Source organism: Enoplosus armatus, chromosome 23 (assembly GCF_043641665.1).
Source record: "Enoplosus armatus isolate fEnoArm2 chromosome 23, fEnoArm2.hap1, whole genome shotgun sequence".
Lineage (NCBI taxonomy): Eukaryota > Metazoa > Chordata > Actinopteri > Centrarchiformes > Enoplosidae > Enoplosus > Enoplosus armatus.
The window spans coordinates 1,236,823-1,256,404 of NC_092202.1; the positions used below are offsets into that span (position 1 = coordinate 1,236,823).

General features: G+C 40.9%; 1 protein-coding gene and 1 pseudogene across 1 annotated transcript; both read right to left on the reverse strand.

The window, feature by feature from the left end:
• The window catches only part of LOC139306222 (ladderlectin-like), an 87,840-nt pseudogene that overhangs the window by 40,462 nt on the left and 27,796 nt on the right, over positions 1-19,582 (reverse strand).
• On the reverse strand, positions 10,499-15,835 carry LOC139305720 (L-amino-acid oxidase-like). The gene is made up of 7 exons (XM_070929661.1): positions 15,787-15,835; positions 14,450-14,673; positions 13,794-13,906; positions 13,014-13,215; positions 12,446-12,514; positions 12,099-12,235; positions 10,499-11,517 (listed from the first exon to the last, which is right to left on the reverse strand). The coding sequence occupies exons 1-7, from the start codon at positions 15,815-15,817 to the stop codon at positions 10,716-10,718; spliced, it is 1,578 nt and encodes a 525-aa protein (XP_070785762.1). The 5' UTR covers positions 15,818-15,835; the 3' UTR covers positions 10,499-10,715.

Genomic DNA, 19,582 nt, shown 5'->3' on the forward strand with positions numbered 1-19,582 from the left:
ATTGTTATAACAGCAGCATGATAGTTTCCCTGCCCTGTGCAGATACAGCAGAGGTAACACCAAACTGCTGGGCAGATTAAACCAGCTTGCTGATGCCATCACCACACAGCCGACATTTTGGCTCAGCGGCAAGGCATAGAACAGAGCAGCAGAAACAAGAACCCCTAAAAACCACAACCACAGCACTCCAGTTATGGCAGTGATGGTGTGGAAAGCTCTCCGCTTTGATTGGTCAACTCGCTCCCTCTCCCCGCCTCCTTCCCCTGGCCCTGGACGAATCAGAGCACAGAGAACAGAAAGGCTGCAGAAGGAGACGACTATTATGGATACGATAAAAAGGCAGAAAAATGGGATGATGGCGGGGAGTGGCATGAACAGAAATGTTACACCAATTGATCCAAAGCACATCAGCCAAACACACCCAATGCTAACGTTTCTGATCGTGACCCCACGCCCATTTCTCAGCCCCCGGTAGGTGACGGGGTGAACAACAGCCAGGTATCGCTCCACACAGGTCAGGAGGTGAAAGAAGATCTCTCCATAGAAAACGGTAGAAGTAGCACAGATTCCTACAAACATGATCTGGAGATTAGCATATATGCCACAAATGTATAAAAAGCACCCCAAGACCCAGATCAGCTCCATGGCAACCATGTGGTAGGTGAAGATGTCGGAGTGGCTCGTTGTTTTAAAGGAGCGCTGCTGCCTCCATCGCTGGTGACACAGATAGAGGACGAGGGTGCAGAGAGGCAGGCTGAGGATGGTTTTCGTGGCAGTGATGGCAATGAAGAGGATAATGCTATCTCTGTCGGTGCATAAGTTTGATAGAAGATAGCTGGAGTTGGAGGTGGACATGTCTACTGTATGTGGCTGTAGACCTGTAAGAAATTAGAGGGACAAATAAGACAGGAGGTGCAGAGAAAGAGATTGAGACATTAAGATAAATTCTATTTCATCGTCTTATGGAAGTGTGCTGTAAAGCAATCCCTAAACGCTGGTTCTATGCTGAAAACAAAATAACACTTTTACACTCTCTATTAAAACATAATAATAACACCTCCTTTAGCAGCATCATTGGAAATATCTAATCATAAGCTGTTGGGCAACAAACAAACAGCTGATCCAGAACTAACCCTCAGACACCCACACCCTGCCTGGCAAAACAAATGGACTATTTTTGAATTTTGACCTGAAGTTTTAAGGAATGTCATTGTTGGACTGCCACACTGCTTCCAAGGCAGAGAATCCACATTATTATTACCACACGGTATTCTTTTTGAAAATCACCAGTGACACAAAAAATGAGCCTGATCCTTTGATAAAAATAATACATGTTCATATTCACTTAACTTTTCGTCGTAGTCAGTCTGTGAAAGTTCTACATAGAGGTCACAGATCTCATGGGCGGACTAGTGGGGTTTTTTTTCTAATGCCATTTTTCATCAATCCAACGACGTTTCAGATGTGTGATGCGAACCAAGTTTGTGGTCAGCTTACCGTGACTCCAAAATATGGCAATCTGCAACTTGTCATAGCAAAAAATACCTCATTCAAAAGCTTAAATTGTGACCACTGTTAATACAATAAGAGTTGAAAAACTTAAATGTATGTCATCATACAGTTTTTAAAACTATCTGTAAAATATTTCCAGTGGGAACAAAAAGAGACCATCTTAAATTGTCAGGCGTTTTATTAGAAATATGAACTGATAATCATTAAGTTATTAAAGAACCCACCCACCTTGTCAGTAGTGTTTGAGTCTGTGATTATCCTTGTCCCTCTTCACTGACTGCTGATCTATAAGGATGCTGAGTGTGTGTGTGTGTGTGTGTGTGATGCTCATGTGTTGGACAGCTGCAGGACTGTGGGCTTTTTTGCATGATGCAACACAAACAGGATTTTTCCAAATGACCCGCAAACAAAAAGGTGTTTATTCAAATCAGATAGTGCCGTGCAGACCGTGTGTACATAGTACAAGTCATTACTAACCCTGAATGGATAAGTGAAAACTTTGGCCTGCTGGTGACGCTAGAGGGAAAGTCAGAGGATCACCAAAGTGTTTAGGATTCATCCTCTGGGCACCGTGGATATTTATGCAAATTTCATGGCAATCCATCCAATAGTTCTCAAGGCATTTCACTAAAAACCTCCTGATGGCGCACAAGGTAAAGTCAGCAACCCACGTGACATATTTCAAACATGGACGGACCGACATTGCCGTCCCTCATAACAACAGCAGATGATGGTGGGTCTTCAGGAGGAGCAATTCTCTTGTTTAAAACACATAAAACTTAGACACTTAGAGAAAAAGTAAAACATGTATTTGTAACACCTGGAAACACCTCGACAATGAACAAGTTTGAGCCAAATAAAGTTAAATATCATCTGCAAACAAGTTATTTTAGTTTTGTTCACCCTGAGGCAACCCTGGTGAACGAAAGACTACCATTAATGCTTATCCTAGTTTATTATATATTATACTATTTTGGTTTGGAATCATATGTCACATTTTCCTCCTTCTAATTACACAATGTATTTTACCAAGTTATTTAATGAGATCAGGTCAGATCTATTTTAGTAAAATATGCTGAAATCGAATCTATGATGCTCTAATCAAATGCTCATCCAGATTGTGTTTTCAGCCTGGTAGTTTTCCTGCTCTGTGTAGAAACAGCAGTGGTAACACCAGACTGCTGGGCAGAATCAACCAGACTGTCAGCGACCCCACCAAACACCAAGTGGGGGTCAGCAATGAAGCGTACGTTACATTGCTAACCAGGATTCCCACAAACCTCAACAACAATACCCCCAGTATGGCTGTGATGGTGTGGAAAACCCTCTGCTTTGTTTGGTCAACATTCTCCCTGGTCCCGCCCACCTCCCCTGGCCCTTGGCGAATCAGAACACAGAGAACAGAAACGCTGTAGAAAGAGACGCTAATCAGCGAAAAAATCAAGAGGCAGGAAACTGCGATGCCGATCAAATAATTATTAAAGACTTTGTTTAGAATTAGTGATCCGAAGCTAAACACCCAAACACACCCAATGCTGATATTTCTGATCTTGACCCCGCCCGCCTGTCTCAGCCCCAGGTAGGTGATGGGGTGAACAACAGCCAGGTAGCGCTCCACACAGGTCAGCAGGTGAAACAGAGTCTGTCCAGGTGAGGTGATGGAGAATATGTCAGTCCCCACCAATATTACACTTTCAATATCTGTTAAGGTGCCACAAAAGTAAAAGCAACACCCCAAGACGTTGATCAGCTCCAGGGCGACCATGTTGTAGGTGAAGATGTCAGAGTGACTCCTCATCATCTGTTGCCTCCGTCGTTGGAAGCCCATGTAGAGGACGAGGATGAAGAGGGGGAGGAGGAGGATGTTGGTCATGGAGAAGGCCATGAAGATGAAAACGCTCGGTCTGGAGCAATGTTTGAATAAAAGATGGAGGGAGGAATCAGAGGAGTTGAAAGAGGAGTTGACTGACATTTCGACTGAGAGTTGGAGGAGGAGGAGGGAGAAAGAGGGACTGAGATGAAGAGGAATAAAGAGAAGGTGAAGAGAGAGAATAAAAAGGACAATGTGAGATTCTGGAATTGAATTTCCTGTATTGAAAGACTACATGTTAAAGATGAGGTGTGCCCTCCGGAGCCCCCTGCTCCTTTAAAACATGAAACTCATCTTTTCACATTGACTTTGAATGAATTGTCTATTCTTACGATTACTCTGGTGCCCCCAATCCTGTGATAACTTTAGCTTTCCTGTTGCTTTGTCTCTATTAAAGGGCAGCTTAAGAGCCCATTTTAGCTTGAAAACACCCCCTCACATTTAAAAAAAGTGCACAAATCCACAACCACAAGTTATATAATCATGCTCACCTCGTTAGCGATGGTTGCTGTCGGTTTCTCCTCCTCAGGTGAGTCCATACATATATCTGGTCCATACATATATCTGGTCCATACATTATTGCTTGTGTGTGTGCGAGAGTGTGTTCATTTTTTTATGTGTCACATTTGTGTCTGATTTGACTAAGCAGCAGTTTTAGTTTCCATGTCATCTGAGTCCTGTCAAACATCTCGACTAAATGATGCACGAGCAGCACTCATCACTTCACACAAGAGACTGAGGTCTACCTCTGAAATGTACACAGCTCAGTAAATGAATGAATGAATGGAGAGATGACATGCGACTCATGTAAATCTCTCTCTCTATGTGTATTTGATGGAGTATCACTCTGACCTCAGCGTGAGCAGTTGTCAGATTTTTATACGTCCAGGAGGCGAGAACGATCCGTCAAATCTGACAGCAGCGACGTGACACGAACACTTTCCGTGCTGCAAGAACCACAAAGTAAATGAGTCCTGCCCCCACCTACACTTTACATATACAAACACACAACACACTACATGGATGCACGCACACACACACACACACACACACACACACACACGTACCAATGCATGTTTGGACTGCAAACGTCCACACAGCAGTCAATGAGACCGGAGAAGAAAGATCAGGAACCAACACTTTCTGTGAGGTGGGAGTTTTTTAATCATCGTATCGTGTCAGTGTTTTATCACTTTGTGTATTAAAACTGACGACAGCAGCTAATACTACGTGAAGGGGGAAAATAAAGAAGCATGAAGAAAACGTATTTTGAAGATAAAGTTTATTAATAGTCTTTCTATATTTTAATGGCACTTTAATGATACACATCGAAAAACAATCAATATAGAAACATAAATCTATGCATTTCAATATGTGTTTAAATTGATTAGACGATACTTTTAAAATATAGATGCAATTAGGGCTTGAGATGATTTGCCTTTATTTTGAAGAGACTGCTTAGGATCTTAATATTCTGCAGATTCCAAAATCCAATGGGAAGCAATTTAAGTAATTACACACATGAAGGACAAAAGTCTCCCTGATTAAAAGTTCTGTTGTTGACTAAATATTTAAAGATTTGAACTGAGATTGTTTGTGGTGCCTGATTTATAAAGATAACTGGTGTCTATAGACTATTATTAGTTTATTGTTTCCATTCAAACTCACATGATTGAACTGAAATCACATTTAGCCATCCCTTTATGTAGTCAAAAATAATGTTGGTGTGTTTTGTAAATGTATTGTTAACAGTTTTTTTATTATTAAAATATACAGAAATATCAGAAATGCTCCTTTTCGTGGACCTGATGTCACTGCTTTATGCAAAATTTGATTGGCTTTTTCAAAATAAGGTCTCCATCAACGTAGGCGAATACCGGAACAGTATCCCGCCAAATTACTGCAAAACTAGGGGGCGCCATCATGAAACATCATGAAAAAATATAAATAATTATTAAATATAAATTTCTCCCTCTTGGCAGATCAAAATTACAATTTGTCCAGTACTTGATGACTTGAAAAACTGATGACATTTCAGTCTCAGATGTAATTTGTGTCCAAATGTTAGCATGCTAACATGCTACATGGTAAACATTACATGAACATGATAGCATTGTCAGTGTGAGCATGTTAGCTGTTGACTTGTTGTCACACAGTTGATTTCCTGTCTTATTTCTCTCTCTCTCTCCTCTTCAGGCCTCTACTGCTTGAGAATGTCGGTCAACTCCTCCTCCTCCAACTCCTCCTATCTCCCTGTCTGCTATGACGTGGTCATTAGTGGTCACATATACACTGCCTTCACCGCTACCAACATCCTCCTCCTCCTCCCTCTTTCCATCTTAGTCCTCAAACTGGGATTCCAGCGATGGAAACAGCAGCGTTACGTTTCCTCAGCAGCAGTCTTGAGTCTCTCTGACTTCATCACCTACAACATAGCTGTCATGGAGCTGATTGGAATATTAGGCTACACCATCACCATTTGCAGCGGCTACGCCTGTCTACTGAATTTGATGTGGGTGGGCACCTTGATTGGGCGTTTCCCCTGGGCTGGACAGATGTTCTTCCCCATCCTGACATGTGTGGAACGTTACCTGGCTGTTGTTCACCCCATCACCTACCTGAGACTGAGACAGGTGCGTGGGGTCCGCATTAGAAATATCAGCACCGGGTTTGTTTGGCTGCAGTGCTTTGCAGGAGTGGGTTTCGAAATCCTGGCCTATAACAACCCTGAACACATCCTTATACCAAACGTCTCCATAATGGCCTTGTTTTTAATTACCGTGACTTTCTGCAGCCTTACTGTTCTCAGCATTCTGATTCGCCCACGGCCAGGGGAGGCGCGTGGCGACAGGGTGCAGGTTGACCAATCAAAGGAGAGGGCTTTCCACACCATCATAACCGTAATGGGAGTGCTGTTGGTGAGGTTTGGAGGGAATCTGCTTTGCAGTGTGCTGGGCATGTCACCAACAGTGAGCTTCAGTGCTCAGTGTGTGGCGAAGGCAGCTACAGGGTGGTTCAACCTCCCCAGCAGTCTGGTGTTACCGCTGCTGTTTCTACACAGAGCAGGAAAACTACCAGGCTGAAAAAACAACGCTGAACCAGAATGAGGACTGGATCAGATTAGAGTAGTAAAATTAGATCATATGAGATGAGACAGATTACACTATAATATATTGTTGTCAGATCCAAAACCTACATTGTAATCTACACCATGTACGTATGCACGTTTTCTGTCCCCGTGGTTTTGGAGGGAACAGCTTTGGCACTTTTGATATTCTTTAAACATGCTGGAAGTAGAAGATGTCTTTGATGCTGATAACTGATTGACTGAAGTATCTTTGTTAACCTGTAACTAAACATTCATGTTTTTAGCAGCACGCTTGGTGTGCCACAGGGATCAACTCTAGGCCCAGTGCTTCTTAATGAGATAACGCCATCGTCAGACACTTCATCGTAGACATCACACTCTGGATGTCACCGAATTTTCTGCCTTCAATTGTTTTCATTCAGCATTATAATCTACAAATGTCGGTCTTCCATTGTCAGCTGTTAATCAGTTTCAACTTATGCTCACTTTTTACTACCTTGTCTGTGTTTGTGTTGAATATATAAGTTGTTTATACATGGTTTGTGCATTGTATTTTCTGTTAAGTATATAAAGATGTAGATACATACTATAAAGGTGCAGCAGATATAGATATAGATAAATAAACCTTGACTTGTGTGTACACTGACTTCATTTTATTGATTTGATTTAAATCAGGCCTGCATCCCACTGATGAAGTATTTCTCCTGCATCTAATTCTGTTTCCAAAAACACAAAGGTTTGAAATATATACCTGGCCACAACCAGCACTGTTCCCATGCATTCCCTGAGCCTGAGGTGAACTGAGTCGTGCTTAGAGGTACCCTGTGGTGTTTTTGGGGCAATGATTTTACGAGTATGCACTACACATTCCTTTTCCCGGTTTCACTCCGCTGACAGTTGGTGGCAGTAAAGCACACAGAAGCGTAGCAATGCACCCACAAAGGCTGTGAAGAAGAAGGCTGCTGGCAAGCAAACATGGATGTAAACAATGCACAATCATATATTAAAAAAAAAACACCTTTACAAATGTTTTATGAGGAAGGAAATGAATTTAACACGTTTATTAGGCCTATAGGACACAAACCATTAGACACCCTGAATGTAAACATAAGTTTTGTTTGTTTCCTTTAATGTCTTACTTACACTGACTTGCATGTTACATATTATATTGTGACTTATTGTGGCAATTAGCTAAAAACAAGAGCCCACAAAAAAGATCACACATTGAAAAGTCATTGATGCTTTTTGAGGTTGAGCTCATTCAACACTTCTAAAAATGACGACGTTAAGTCACACCTGAGCGGGGTCACACCTACTAAAATAACAATAATAGCTTCATTTGTAGAACACAAAATGATTCATGGTCATTATGAAGCACCTGCACCTGCCTACATGGCACCATTTCATTTGAATGAACACCTGTCTTTATTTGCAGGTCATTTGATTCCTGTCAAACATAATTTAAATGGAAAATACATTCATGGTATGTGTGCCTGCCATAACCCCCACCCCCCCCCCCCCCCCCCCCCCCGCAGTCCGGCTGCTGTCGGTCACTTTGACGCAGAGAAGCATTGATATATATGAGGATCAGAAACGAGTGAATAGCACTCAGTGAGTTTGGACGTGCAGGAGAACGATTAGAAACTACCACTGCTGACAAGGTGGGTGTCCTTCAATTATACTCATTAACTACTTCAGGGGAAAGGAAAACAGTGATAAAAAGTTATTAATGATGAAAGTAAAAATACACTTGATGAGTCAAATTCACTCAAGTCGAAGATTAGACTCAAAGTCTTCAACAATCTCATCATTTTACTTCCATAAATTTCCTTGTATGAAAGTTGAATGAAAACGTGTGTACGGCAGCATATTGCTGCCACCACTTCCAAACAAATAAATAGAAAATAACATGAAACATTTCTCGTTTTAACGAAATCCTTTTGACTCTGGAAATTAGGTCTTCATGTTATAGCACAAAATCAATGTATCCCATTAAAACAGGAACATTTTTGTGTTATTATATAACTCAGTGTGTTGTAATAACAAGAGACTTCCATATTAACTTTACAATTTCCCATTAACTTACATTTTCTATTTAAATGTTCTTGTTTTAAAGCACATTTTCTTCGGTATGTGGGAACAATATGCTGTTGTACTAAGCCTCAAAATGAAATCCAGTAACACAGACTTTGCTTTCCTGTAGACACACATGATTATTAAATCTGCCTACAATAAATAATCAGCAATATTATACCAAATGTTTCTGCTGCTACTATAGACAAAAACTGTACAATAGATAAATACAGATTTAAGGACATCTGAAGTTTTGAAGCACCTGAGTCATCTTTAAAATGAAGGTGAATGGGGAACATTTTGTCTCATTGTCTCAGTTAATTTATTTTTGTTCCTCTTTCCTCCCTTTTCTCCATAAAAGCAATAAAACAATATGTCAGAAAACTCCTCTTCCTCCTCCCTTAATTCTTATTACCACTGCCTGGACTCCAGAGCTGGACTTTTTGTCTCCATTGCCTACATCATCACCAAGACCTTCCTCCTCCTCCCTCTCTCCGTCCTCATCCTCTGTATGGGTCACCAGCGATGGCGACAGCAGCGCTTCTTTGCAACAACGAGCCACTCCGACATCTTCGCCTACAACATGGCTGCCATGGAGCTGGTCTTTGCTTTGGGGAGCATCATCTGTCTTTGTGGCCACTTCACTGGTCTCTCAGAGGTTATGACGGTGGGGCTTTATGCATCTTCTTTTACTTACCAAGGACAGATGTTCTTTCACATCCTGACCTGTGTGGAGCGATACCTGGCTGTAGTTCACCCCGTCACCTACCTGGGCCTGAGGCACTCAGGTGGGGTCAGGATCAGAAACATCAGCATTGGGTGTGTTTGGCTGCTGTGCTTTGGATGGATTGGTGTAACAGCTCTATACACCCCTGATATTCCTGTTGTCCCATTTTTCTGCTTTTTGGTCTTCTCTGTAATTGTTGTCTCCTTCTGCAGCCTTTCTGTCCTCTGCGTTCTGATTCGTCCACGGCCAGGGGAAGTGGGTGGGGACAGGGTGCATGTTGATCAATCGAAGCGGAGGGCCTTCCACACCATCATGGCCATAATTGGAATGCTGTGGTTGTGGTTTGCAGGGTACATTGTTGGTCTCGCTCTGGACAAGTCACAACTGCTGAGTTACAGTGCCGGGTGTTTGGTGCTGATATCTGCCAGCTGGTTTAATCTGCCCAGCAGTTTGGTTTTACCTCTGCTGTTTCTACACAGAGCAGGAAAACTGCTCTGTTGCCATGAAAGCAATGAGTAAAGACAACGACTGGATTTGAGGAGAATTCTATGAAATTTGTTAAAAACTATGTTTCACTGTAAGAGAACTTTAGACAATAAACTAGACCTTATTATAGCAAATTGTAGCATTTAAGGTTAGATTTGATATCATTGGATAAAACAAAGGAGAAGAGTGAGTTATATCATCTGCATATACAGCAGTGCTCAGATTTGTTATGAATATTCGGGCCCAAAATTTTCTCAATTTGCAGGTTTTCTCAAAACTTGTAATGCAATTCGTGCAATGGGGTTATATTTGATTTTAACTCATAACACATTTGTCAAATTATTAACTTGTGCACACAATTAGTGCTTGCAAATGACCTTACATGAGTAATGTAATTAAAGAGCGCAGACTACTAATCTGAGTGTGCAAAAATGTAAGCGTGAATTGTTTCATTCAGAGCAACTATAAACCTGGGCCTACAAAATACTGAGAGCATGAATTACACATTTTGACTGTCCAAAGTAACTCATGCGAGAGCACTAATTAACTTATTCAAGAGCACAAATTGTGAATTTCTGTAATTTCTCGCTTTGTATTTACCATTTGCCAGTGTTGTTCACCGTCATGGCCTATTGCTATATACAGACACTGAAATAAAAGATTTCTACATGGGAGACATTAGTTGTGGTTTGATTTTGTGAAGATTGTTTATTGGAATATATCAATGTTTTTATCCTGACTGAGGGACTAAAAGTTTAAGATTCTGACATATGCAGAAATGACAGAGCTGTATTTAATGTTTATTTAAGTGCTTGTCCTCTTTTAATAATGTGCAGTATAACCTCTTTACTGAGGGGGCAGTCGTTCAGTCATTCTTGTGGTAGAAAAAGCATAACGATGAGTCTCACTCTTGAAGGCAAGCGATGAAATCACCAAGCAAAAGTGCTCGATTTAAGACCCTAGAGCTCGTCGTGGTGTTGAGTTCTAGCTGACTCTTTGTGCACCACTTTGTTAATGTTGGTAGCAGCCCTGATTGCAGATTTCATAGATGTCTCGATCCAAGCGTGAGGGAAGGCTGTGTGTTCACCGGCAAAGTGCACCCTGCCTTCACTTCTGAAGAGCTCCTTAGAGTACTCCAAATGTTGGTAGGGTGTGAAGAGAGCAAAGGCGCCCAAGCTGTGAGGGTCTGCACTCCACCTCTTCACCACCACCCCTGTGCAGAGAGACCTGACCTCCTCCCCGTGGATCTTTACCAAATCTCTCAGAGCCAGCTCTTTCAGATCGTCATCGCTCGCACCTAAGAAGGGGAGGGAGTCGTCGGACCAGGTGTAGGAGGCCAGCAGGACGCCGATGTTCTTATTTTTGGGGAAACTGTGGCTGGGGTAGTAGATGTAACGAGAGGGCCCGTCGGTGATGCTCTTTCCTCCATGGATGCCATCATCCTCCCAGAACTTCTTTCTGAAGGTGAGGATGATTTTAGTGGAGCTTTCATAGTGGACCCCCCTCAGGGCCTCCATCTTTCTGATGGAGAGAGGTGGAGCAAAGTCCATGAAAAGGGCTGCTTTGGCTGTGGTTGTTACCAAGACAGCATCTGCAGGAAGGTCTGTCAAAGAGGACAGGTTGCCATTCTGATATGACACAATTACACCCTTATCTGATTGGCTGATACGTTTGACCTTAGAGTTGAGGAGGATAGGGACATCAAGGACAGGGAGAAAAGCTTTGGTTAGGAGATCTGTCCCGCCAGTCACTTCATCGTACCTTCAAAACAAAAAGATACGATACAAATGATTGCCTTGTTTGTATTAAGTGATGTCAACACTGTTGAGTGAGGAAGAAAATAATGTTTTTTGACCGAATAAAAGCATCAGTATGTTTCAAACAAAGCACTTGTGGGATTGTCAAACTGCATTTGAATCACCCAAACCTTTTCCGACGTCAGAACCCCGGGGGCCAAGTCCGACTATTATGAAAACAGACAATCTGACAACCACACAGCGATTGGCCAGTTTACAGAGGCGAGAAACTACAACTACTTCCATCACTTTCCATGAGTGCAACACCTTGAATGCCTTCGAGGATTCACTGTCTGTGTGCGTTGTTATCCCAATACGAATGATTCAATGCATCTCACTCCGTTATGGTTGTCTTTTCACCCCGCATTGAAGCAGGGGAGTTTGAAACAGCTATAAACACCTTTTCTACAAGACATGGTCCGATGACATTTCGTACAACCTATTTTGTTTCGTAAGTATACCCTTGCTAAACGAAAACGCAACACCTTCCTAACACCGTTCAGGACAAATATAAATACATAAACGTGTTAAATCAACCAGTCTTACGTGGTGCTGTCGCTGACGTCGCTCTGGATGTAGATCATCTCAGTCAGCGCCAGGTGCATGAGGCTCTGCTCATTGAGTAAGTCACCGATCATCCTCAACGCTTCTGGACTCAGGCAACCTTCTTCTTTCAGATACTCCTGTGAAACAACCCACACACGTTTTCAACCTCAAATTCAACCTGACTCTTATATTCAAAGTGTACTTCTTGAAAAACCGTTGTCCTATACCCTCATCCAATGTGCGTCGGAGGAACATAATTCACATCATTTGTTTCCACAGCACACAGTCTTGTGTTTCGGACTTAGTGCTCATTTTGTAGAATTTCATGAGATCACATTGTGATTTACCTTCACAGAATAGTGGTCGTATTTCTGTAGCGCAGCTCTGCAGCCATGTGCCTTTACTTCATCTTTCACCTACAGAAAAGATCATTTACATCAGTGTTATTTACAATGGTGCCCCTGCACACAGCCAGTCATCCACCACCTGTACACGACACCATAGCTTACCTTTCAGTTAGACTCTGTTGTAGATGCTTTAGGGATATAGAATAACTCTTTAAGCAATGATTTGCCGCTCAAAAGATATCTTGGTGTCTCATCTACAGCTACACCTTTGAAACCATTTTGACCTCCAAATTGCCAAAAATCAGTTTTTACATTTTTACACTTTCATGGTCTATCAAAATGCATGAACACAAAATTGCATTCACCGAGGACCCCGCAAATCTAGCAGACACGAAAAGACAAACAGCTGATACAACTGACATTTAAGGGGATATCAATTCAGTCAAAAGTGCAAATGTGTTAATAATTGTCTGTTCAGAACATGATCTTTCAGCTCCTACTGGTATCAGATACCCCTAGAATAGACCATGTACTGTGTCACTCCTTCCTTCCCTCTTACAAGGAGTACCTTCTGCAAAGCTTCCTGTAGCAGCTGGTCGGGTGACTTCCCCCTCTCCCACTTCGGCAGTTTATACTTCAGGATGTCAGGGTTTGCTTTCACTGCGTACGTCCTCTTCCGTATCCCATGCACCATGTAAAAGGTGTTGATGTCATCCATGACAAATGTATTCAGTTTGACCCCCAGTTCTTCAGCAAACCAGCGGACGATACTGTGAAGAGATGAGATGATAAGCTTGTGACTCAAAAATCCCTGAACCTAAACCTTGGAAAATGTGAGCAGTGAAAGTTCCCTGTAAGAGAACTTTAGACAATAAACTAGAACTTATTATAGCAAATTGTAGCATTTAAGGTTAGATTTGATATCATTGGATAAAACAAAGGAAAAGAGTGAGTTATATCATCTGCATATACAGCAGTGCTCAGTTTTGTTATGATTATTCGGGCCCAAAATTTTCTCAAAACTTGTAATGCAATTCATGCAATGGGGTTATATTTGATTTTAACTCATAACACATTTGTTTTGTCAAATTATTAACTTGTGCACACAACTTTGTGCAACAGCCATTGCTAACGAGAGCTAATCGCGGCAGCATTACACTGTGCACTCCCACTCTGTGTTGGATTTTCTGTTGACGATGCTCAAGTTTCTGTAAGTAGTTAGTTATTGCTGCTCATGCTAACTACCCACAACTAACATTTTTGACTAGCTAAAGGTTCAAACACTGTTGTATCAGAACAGACATTCCTTTGAGAGCGAAACTTGCATATTTAAGACAGTTTTACTCACCGGTGATAACTTGGGATCCTCATGGCACCCAGGTCAGCATACCAGCCCTCCTTTTCATTCCTGTAGGTCTCTATGCGTCCGCCAACACGACCACTGGCCTCTAATATGGTCACCTTGTTCAAGCAAATGAAAGAAATACAGAAATGCAATACACATATAACGTAATAGCATACACATGTTGAATGTAAAGCATTTTGCAGTGTATTCTTAAAATAAAGTTAAAAATATAAACTAGGAGACTGAAGGTCTGATGATTGCTGTTGATGGAAGTGTTTTTCTTTGTCCTTGAATAAAACATTATCATTATGACTCACACTATTTCATGGTTTATTAAACATGTTTTGTTTTCCTTTTGCATAAGAAACATAATTATGAGTGCTCATAACAAGGAGGAACATTTCATTTCCCTCTGTGCTTTTGTTGAAGCCTTCTCGTTCATGTTACGCTATCTAATTTATTAATGTTACTAGTGCAGCTGAAGACTGCTGTCGTGACTTTCAAAAGACTGACAGTTCCAGAATATTTACGTGCATGAGCTGGTGAGCCTGTGAGCTGTGGTGGCTGCGTATCTGCCAGCTCGTTTCAACGTTTTTCTGCCCCCTGGTGGCCAATAAAACAATTAATGTAGCTTTAAAGTATCCGCCTGCTGCAGGTACCTGGTGTCCTGCGTCTTGCAGTAACTTGGCAGCCGTCAGTCCAGCCGCACCAGCTCCGACAATAACAACATGATGAGACGTACTGATGCGTGGGAGGCCGGTCTTCACCGTCTGCAGCAGCTCATCGTAGTCTTTGTCCTCCAGACAATCAGCCAGATGTTCCTTCAGGCTGACAGCAGCAGCATAACTCAGGTACAGTGTGAGCAGCAGCACACTGACAGCAACTGGAGACACAACACCTTTATAAACAAAAAGTAATGGCGTCTGTTCCACTAGCTTCTCTAACTTAACGCAATCTCTCATTCATTATTTCTAATAGTAACTGAAACCTCACAAAGTAATTGTTGTTTAATTGTGTTTATTATCATTATTCCATCAATGGGAACAATACAGATTGCTTTTGTTTTAACTATTACTGTTATCCTAATTTTTTAGTAATTTCCTTGGAAGTTTTGTTGAAAGTACTCTGATATTTAGTTGTAATTGTACTGAAAATAGGATTTTTTGTGAAAGCAAAGCTCCATTGAAACCAAAGTAGATATTGATTCATTTATTCTCCATATATCTTGAACTGTATGTTTGCCTGTAGACAAATTTCACACTTTTGTTCTTTATGTTACGCCAGGAATTAACCAAATCACAATAAAAAAAAATAATTCAAAAACAGAAAATCTAGGAACAAATATATGGATCTGTATATAAAAATCATTCTCTCTTCACAAGAAATCAGTACTATTAGTACTACTACTACTAAGAATACATTTTGCATTTTACATTATGCTCGGTCTACTTATTAAACATATTAAAGCCTTTTCTAACTAATGATTTAAAATGACCCAAAATAACTTTGTAGAATTAAACATCGAGTCCAACTTGGACTTTGTGCATTGACTGACTGGATTTCTTAGTGATAAATGATAAATGCAGTGTGCATTATTTAAATCGAGTCTAGAGGAATTTCCAGTTCTTACTTTACTAAAGTCTCCTCATTTCATCATGTGGTGATGACAGTAAAACTGTACTCATGAGAACCTTATGATCAAAAGCAGAACTACAGAACAGCGCTCATTTCTTCAGTGGGTCCAAAGAACAGAAATCAAGGAACCGACCACAGCAAACTTGGCATGTACAGCACATATTTGAAAGCACAGAATAATTACAGTTTCACCTTTAAGCCTCCACCGATCTGTGAAGCTGAATAACAGTCTAATAGCTAAGTTCAGATTTTTGATGTATTTCAAAACATTTTTGCGTATGTTTTTGGAATTATAAAAGATCACCGCAGTGCTTTGTCTAAATAAAAAAACAACAACACATTATTGCTGCAAAATACTCACAAACGTTCCACTTCAACGCATGTGGATCCATCTCAGTTTAGAAGCTTGTCTTCTTTTTGTCTGCGGTGAGGATGAGGACGAGGAAGAGAAACCGAAAGAGAAACATAAAGGACAGAACTCCTGACAGACCAAAAAGCTCAATCTGTATTATTAGTGGGGTCTCTAACACTTTACATTACAAGTTCTACACTTTCTGTCCACAACATAACAACATAATATAAATCCTAATGCACATTTTACACATCTGATATATTTTACTGCTGCTCTTTTATTTTAAGTATATTTTCATTTCACATGAATTATTTGTTTCTCACTTTTTCTCTGCTAACGCTATACCTGTTGCTTCATGTGTTTCAGTGTGAACAGCTGAATGTTTACTCTTTTTTTAGTTATTAGTCTCCGTTACAATGATGGAACTTTCCATTCGGTCTGGTTTCATCCAATCTTGTACAGGCTACGTAATATTTTTAAATTAAGAGAAATTAACAAACTATTTCTTATGACGGCTGAAATGGCTGATTCCTACCTTTCGAGGAGCTTGATCGACAAAATCTGATGTTACAGTGTGCTGACGTGAAAGCATAGCTTTCTTATATACAGTACTTGGCCTCAATTCTGGATTTTTTTTCTCACCCGACTCACCTGACCACAGAGGGCATGACATCCTGTATGGTTGGTTTTCAGTTTCATTGCAGTAACCGCTCAGATCTCATGATCAGACAAAAGGCATTGCTCACCGAGTGTTATGGGAACCTTGAGTGTGTGGCTAATGGAGGTCTGGAATCTGCACCCCTTTTACACAACCATGTTACTCTGAGCGGGAAGGGTTGAATGCACAATTTAAATAATTCCATTAACTCACTGGTGATAACTTGGGATCCTCATGGCTCCCAGTTCGGCATACCAGCCCTCCTTTTCATTCCTGTAGGTCTCCGCCCGTCCTCCAACACCACTACTAGCCTCTGATATGGTCACCTTGTCAAAACAAATAAATACAAATAGATAAATACAAGTAAGTAATGTAGTAATGTTTTCAAAGGTAGTAGGTGTACGAAGTAGGGTTACTACTACTTTTGTTTTTCCTGCCTCCTACAGCTACAGCTATTGAATACTGCTAATACGACTACTGCCAATATTGCTAATATCAATGCTACTACTACTACTACTACAACTACTAACACTGTTGAATAGGCGTTAACATCACACATCTGTCCCAGATATAGGGGCTAGTAAGGCCTACTAAACCTAGACAGTTTCTTACTTTGCCTGAATCCAGCCTTGTGTAGAACACGTCCCTTTTAAAATCAGGAACATTTAAGTTTGGATTAAAAACAAAAAATTGCTTTTACTAGCAGTAGTAAAAATAGTATAAGTAGCAGTACTAGTACTAGAAATAATAGTTAGAATAATAGCAGCAAGAATAGTTGTACTACAGCAGCAGTAGCAGCAACTAATTAGTATTAGTCGTATTTGTCATAGTAAAAGCTGTATTAGTACTACCGGCTGCAGTAGTAGCAGTTTAGTAGAATAGTAGTAGTAGTAGCAGTGGTAGTCCAAGTAGTACCAACAGCAATGACAGTTGCAGCTGGCCCCACGGGCCCCCAATTAGTTTGGGGTCATTTAATTAATAGTGAATGTGTTAGATGATGTCCATCACTAACACAACATATCGAATGGCTCTTTCTCGTAGAGGGCCCCTGAGTCAAATGATCACAAGCTTATTGTTCCCCTCTAGCTCCCTACTGGGTTAATCTGCTGGCCCCCAGATCCAAAAAATATTTGATAGCAAAGAAAATGTTCTTTGTTGAGGTTTTTATAACAACATGTATAGCACATCCGCCTGCTGCAGGTACCTGGTGTCCTGCGTCTTGCAGTAACTTGGCAGCCGTCGGTCCAGCCGCACCAGCTCCGCCAGTAACAACATGATGAGACGTACTGGTGCGTGGGAGGCCGGTCTTCACCGTCTGCAGCAGCTCATCGTAGTCTTTGTCCTCCAGACGCTCAGAAACACATTCCGACGGGGAACTTTATCAAAAGACTTTTAATCTTTATTGATATATCTGCTGAGTTTTTCCTGAAGCACAGTTGACAAAGAGGTGAAGTCTTAGAGTCTCAGAGTCAAAGCCAAAGTCTAGTGGAGCCTTGTTAGCAGTCAATAAAGTTTCTGTTCTGATTTTTATAGGCAGGAGTTTCTTTGGACTAATTCTTCTAGACATTGTGTCAAATATATTCCAGTAAAGTCGAGCAAAAATTCACTTCTCCTCGTTTCAACATAAAAGAGAACTAGAGCGAAGACCTTTCAGTGGGTCTGAATCACTGACGGGGAGTAAATCAAGGAACTGACGAGAGGAAATGTGCACTTTCAGCATAAATATCTCGGCCCTTTTACTACAAACCAGATCAGATCACAATTGCAATGAAAGTGTCAACATGATCACAAAACAAAGAGTTTCAAGGAGAGTTAATGTTTAAAACATTAATAGAAACTGTCTTCAGTATTAATTTTGCTGTAACATGCTGACATAATCTCCATTTTGTCTCACGCAGATCCATCTCAGATTTTAAGTGTGTCTTCTTTCCCTCTTTGCTGACATGAGGAGGACAAAGAGGAAGAAAAAAATACAGAAGACAACATGTTTCAATCCTGGAAAGTCCTGACTTTGACAAAAAACTGTGTCTCGGTTTGTCTCACACATTTACTTTTACATTTGATGCAAGTTGATGATGACATTATTCAAACAAATACAGGATGAATTCAACAGGAACAGAAAACATGATTTATGTGATTCTGATTGTAAACCGAAGCTTTGATAAACTGTACAGGATTTTACACTGTGACGACCCCTGAGGTCATGTTGAAGGCGGCTCTAAGTGGTCTATTTCTATTGGTTGTGTGAGTGGCTGCTTGGCGTGATCAGGAGCACCCGGGGGCCCCGGTGTTCCCAGGTTTCCCTCCGCAGGTAACACGCATGGTTTTGGTTATGGTGTTTTAGTTTTCCCCTTTTAGGATTTGGTTTGCATTTGCAACACATGATTCAGGCATGCATCACTCACACACCGCTGACTCTACTGATTTTCATACCCCATATTATCTTTGGCTTTAATTGGATTTGATTTAAGTTAATAAAAATAAGCTTTAATCTTCAGTCCTTTGTGTGTTTCTCCTTTTGTTGTGGCCATCTTGAGCCAGCTCATAACAACACATACTGTAAATTCCTTAAATTTACATACTTGCTGTCAAAAAATGTAAAACTCAACTTCACTCATTTATAATGTTGAAGAAAAAACTAAGATATATGTTTCTGCTTATACATTCAAAAGTGAAATCTGAATGATAAATTAAATAAAATGACATATTCTTACTAAACTGTGGCCTCTTACATACGTTGATTTATCTCATCTGACCAGCATGACTCCCTGTCATTTCTTTTTGTTGTCAGGGTTTGGTCCTGGCATGCGTAATTCACAGCCGGACCCTGACCATCATCATCGTCGTCGTCGTCATCATCGAGGCTGTGTGTCATCTCATCTCAGGAAATAAACTACACATTATTTCTGTTATTGATTCATCTTGGATTTTATTGCTAACCACATGCTGGTCATTCACTCTGCGTCATATTTCCAGTGTGTTCCAGATGAAGGTGTCACCTCCAGCTTCTGCTTTTTGGACAGAGAAATGCTTTCACTTTGAGCACTGTGTATTTAGGTGTTAACGCTGGAGCTTTAAAGTGCAGTCTTTTGAAGTCTGAGGTGTGTTTTAACTTGGGGGTGAAGGAAATGTGAACTGTGTGAACTG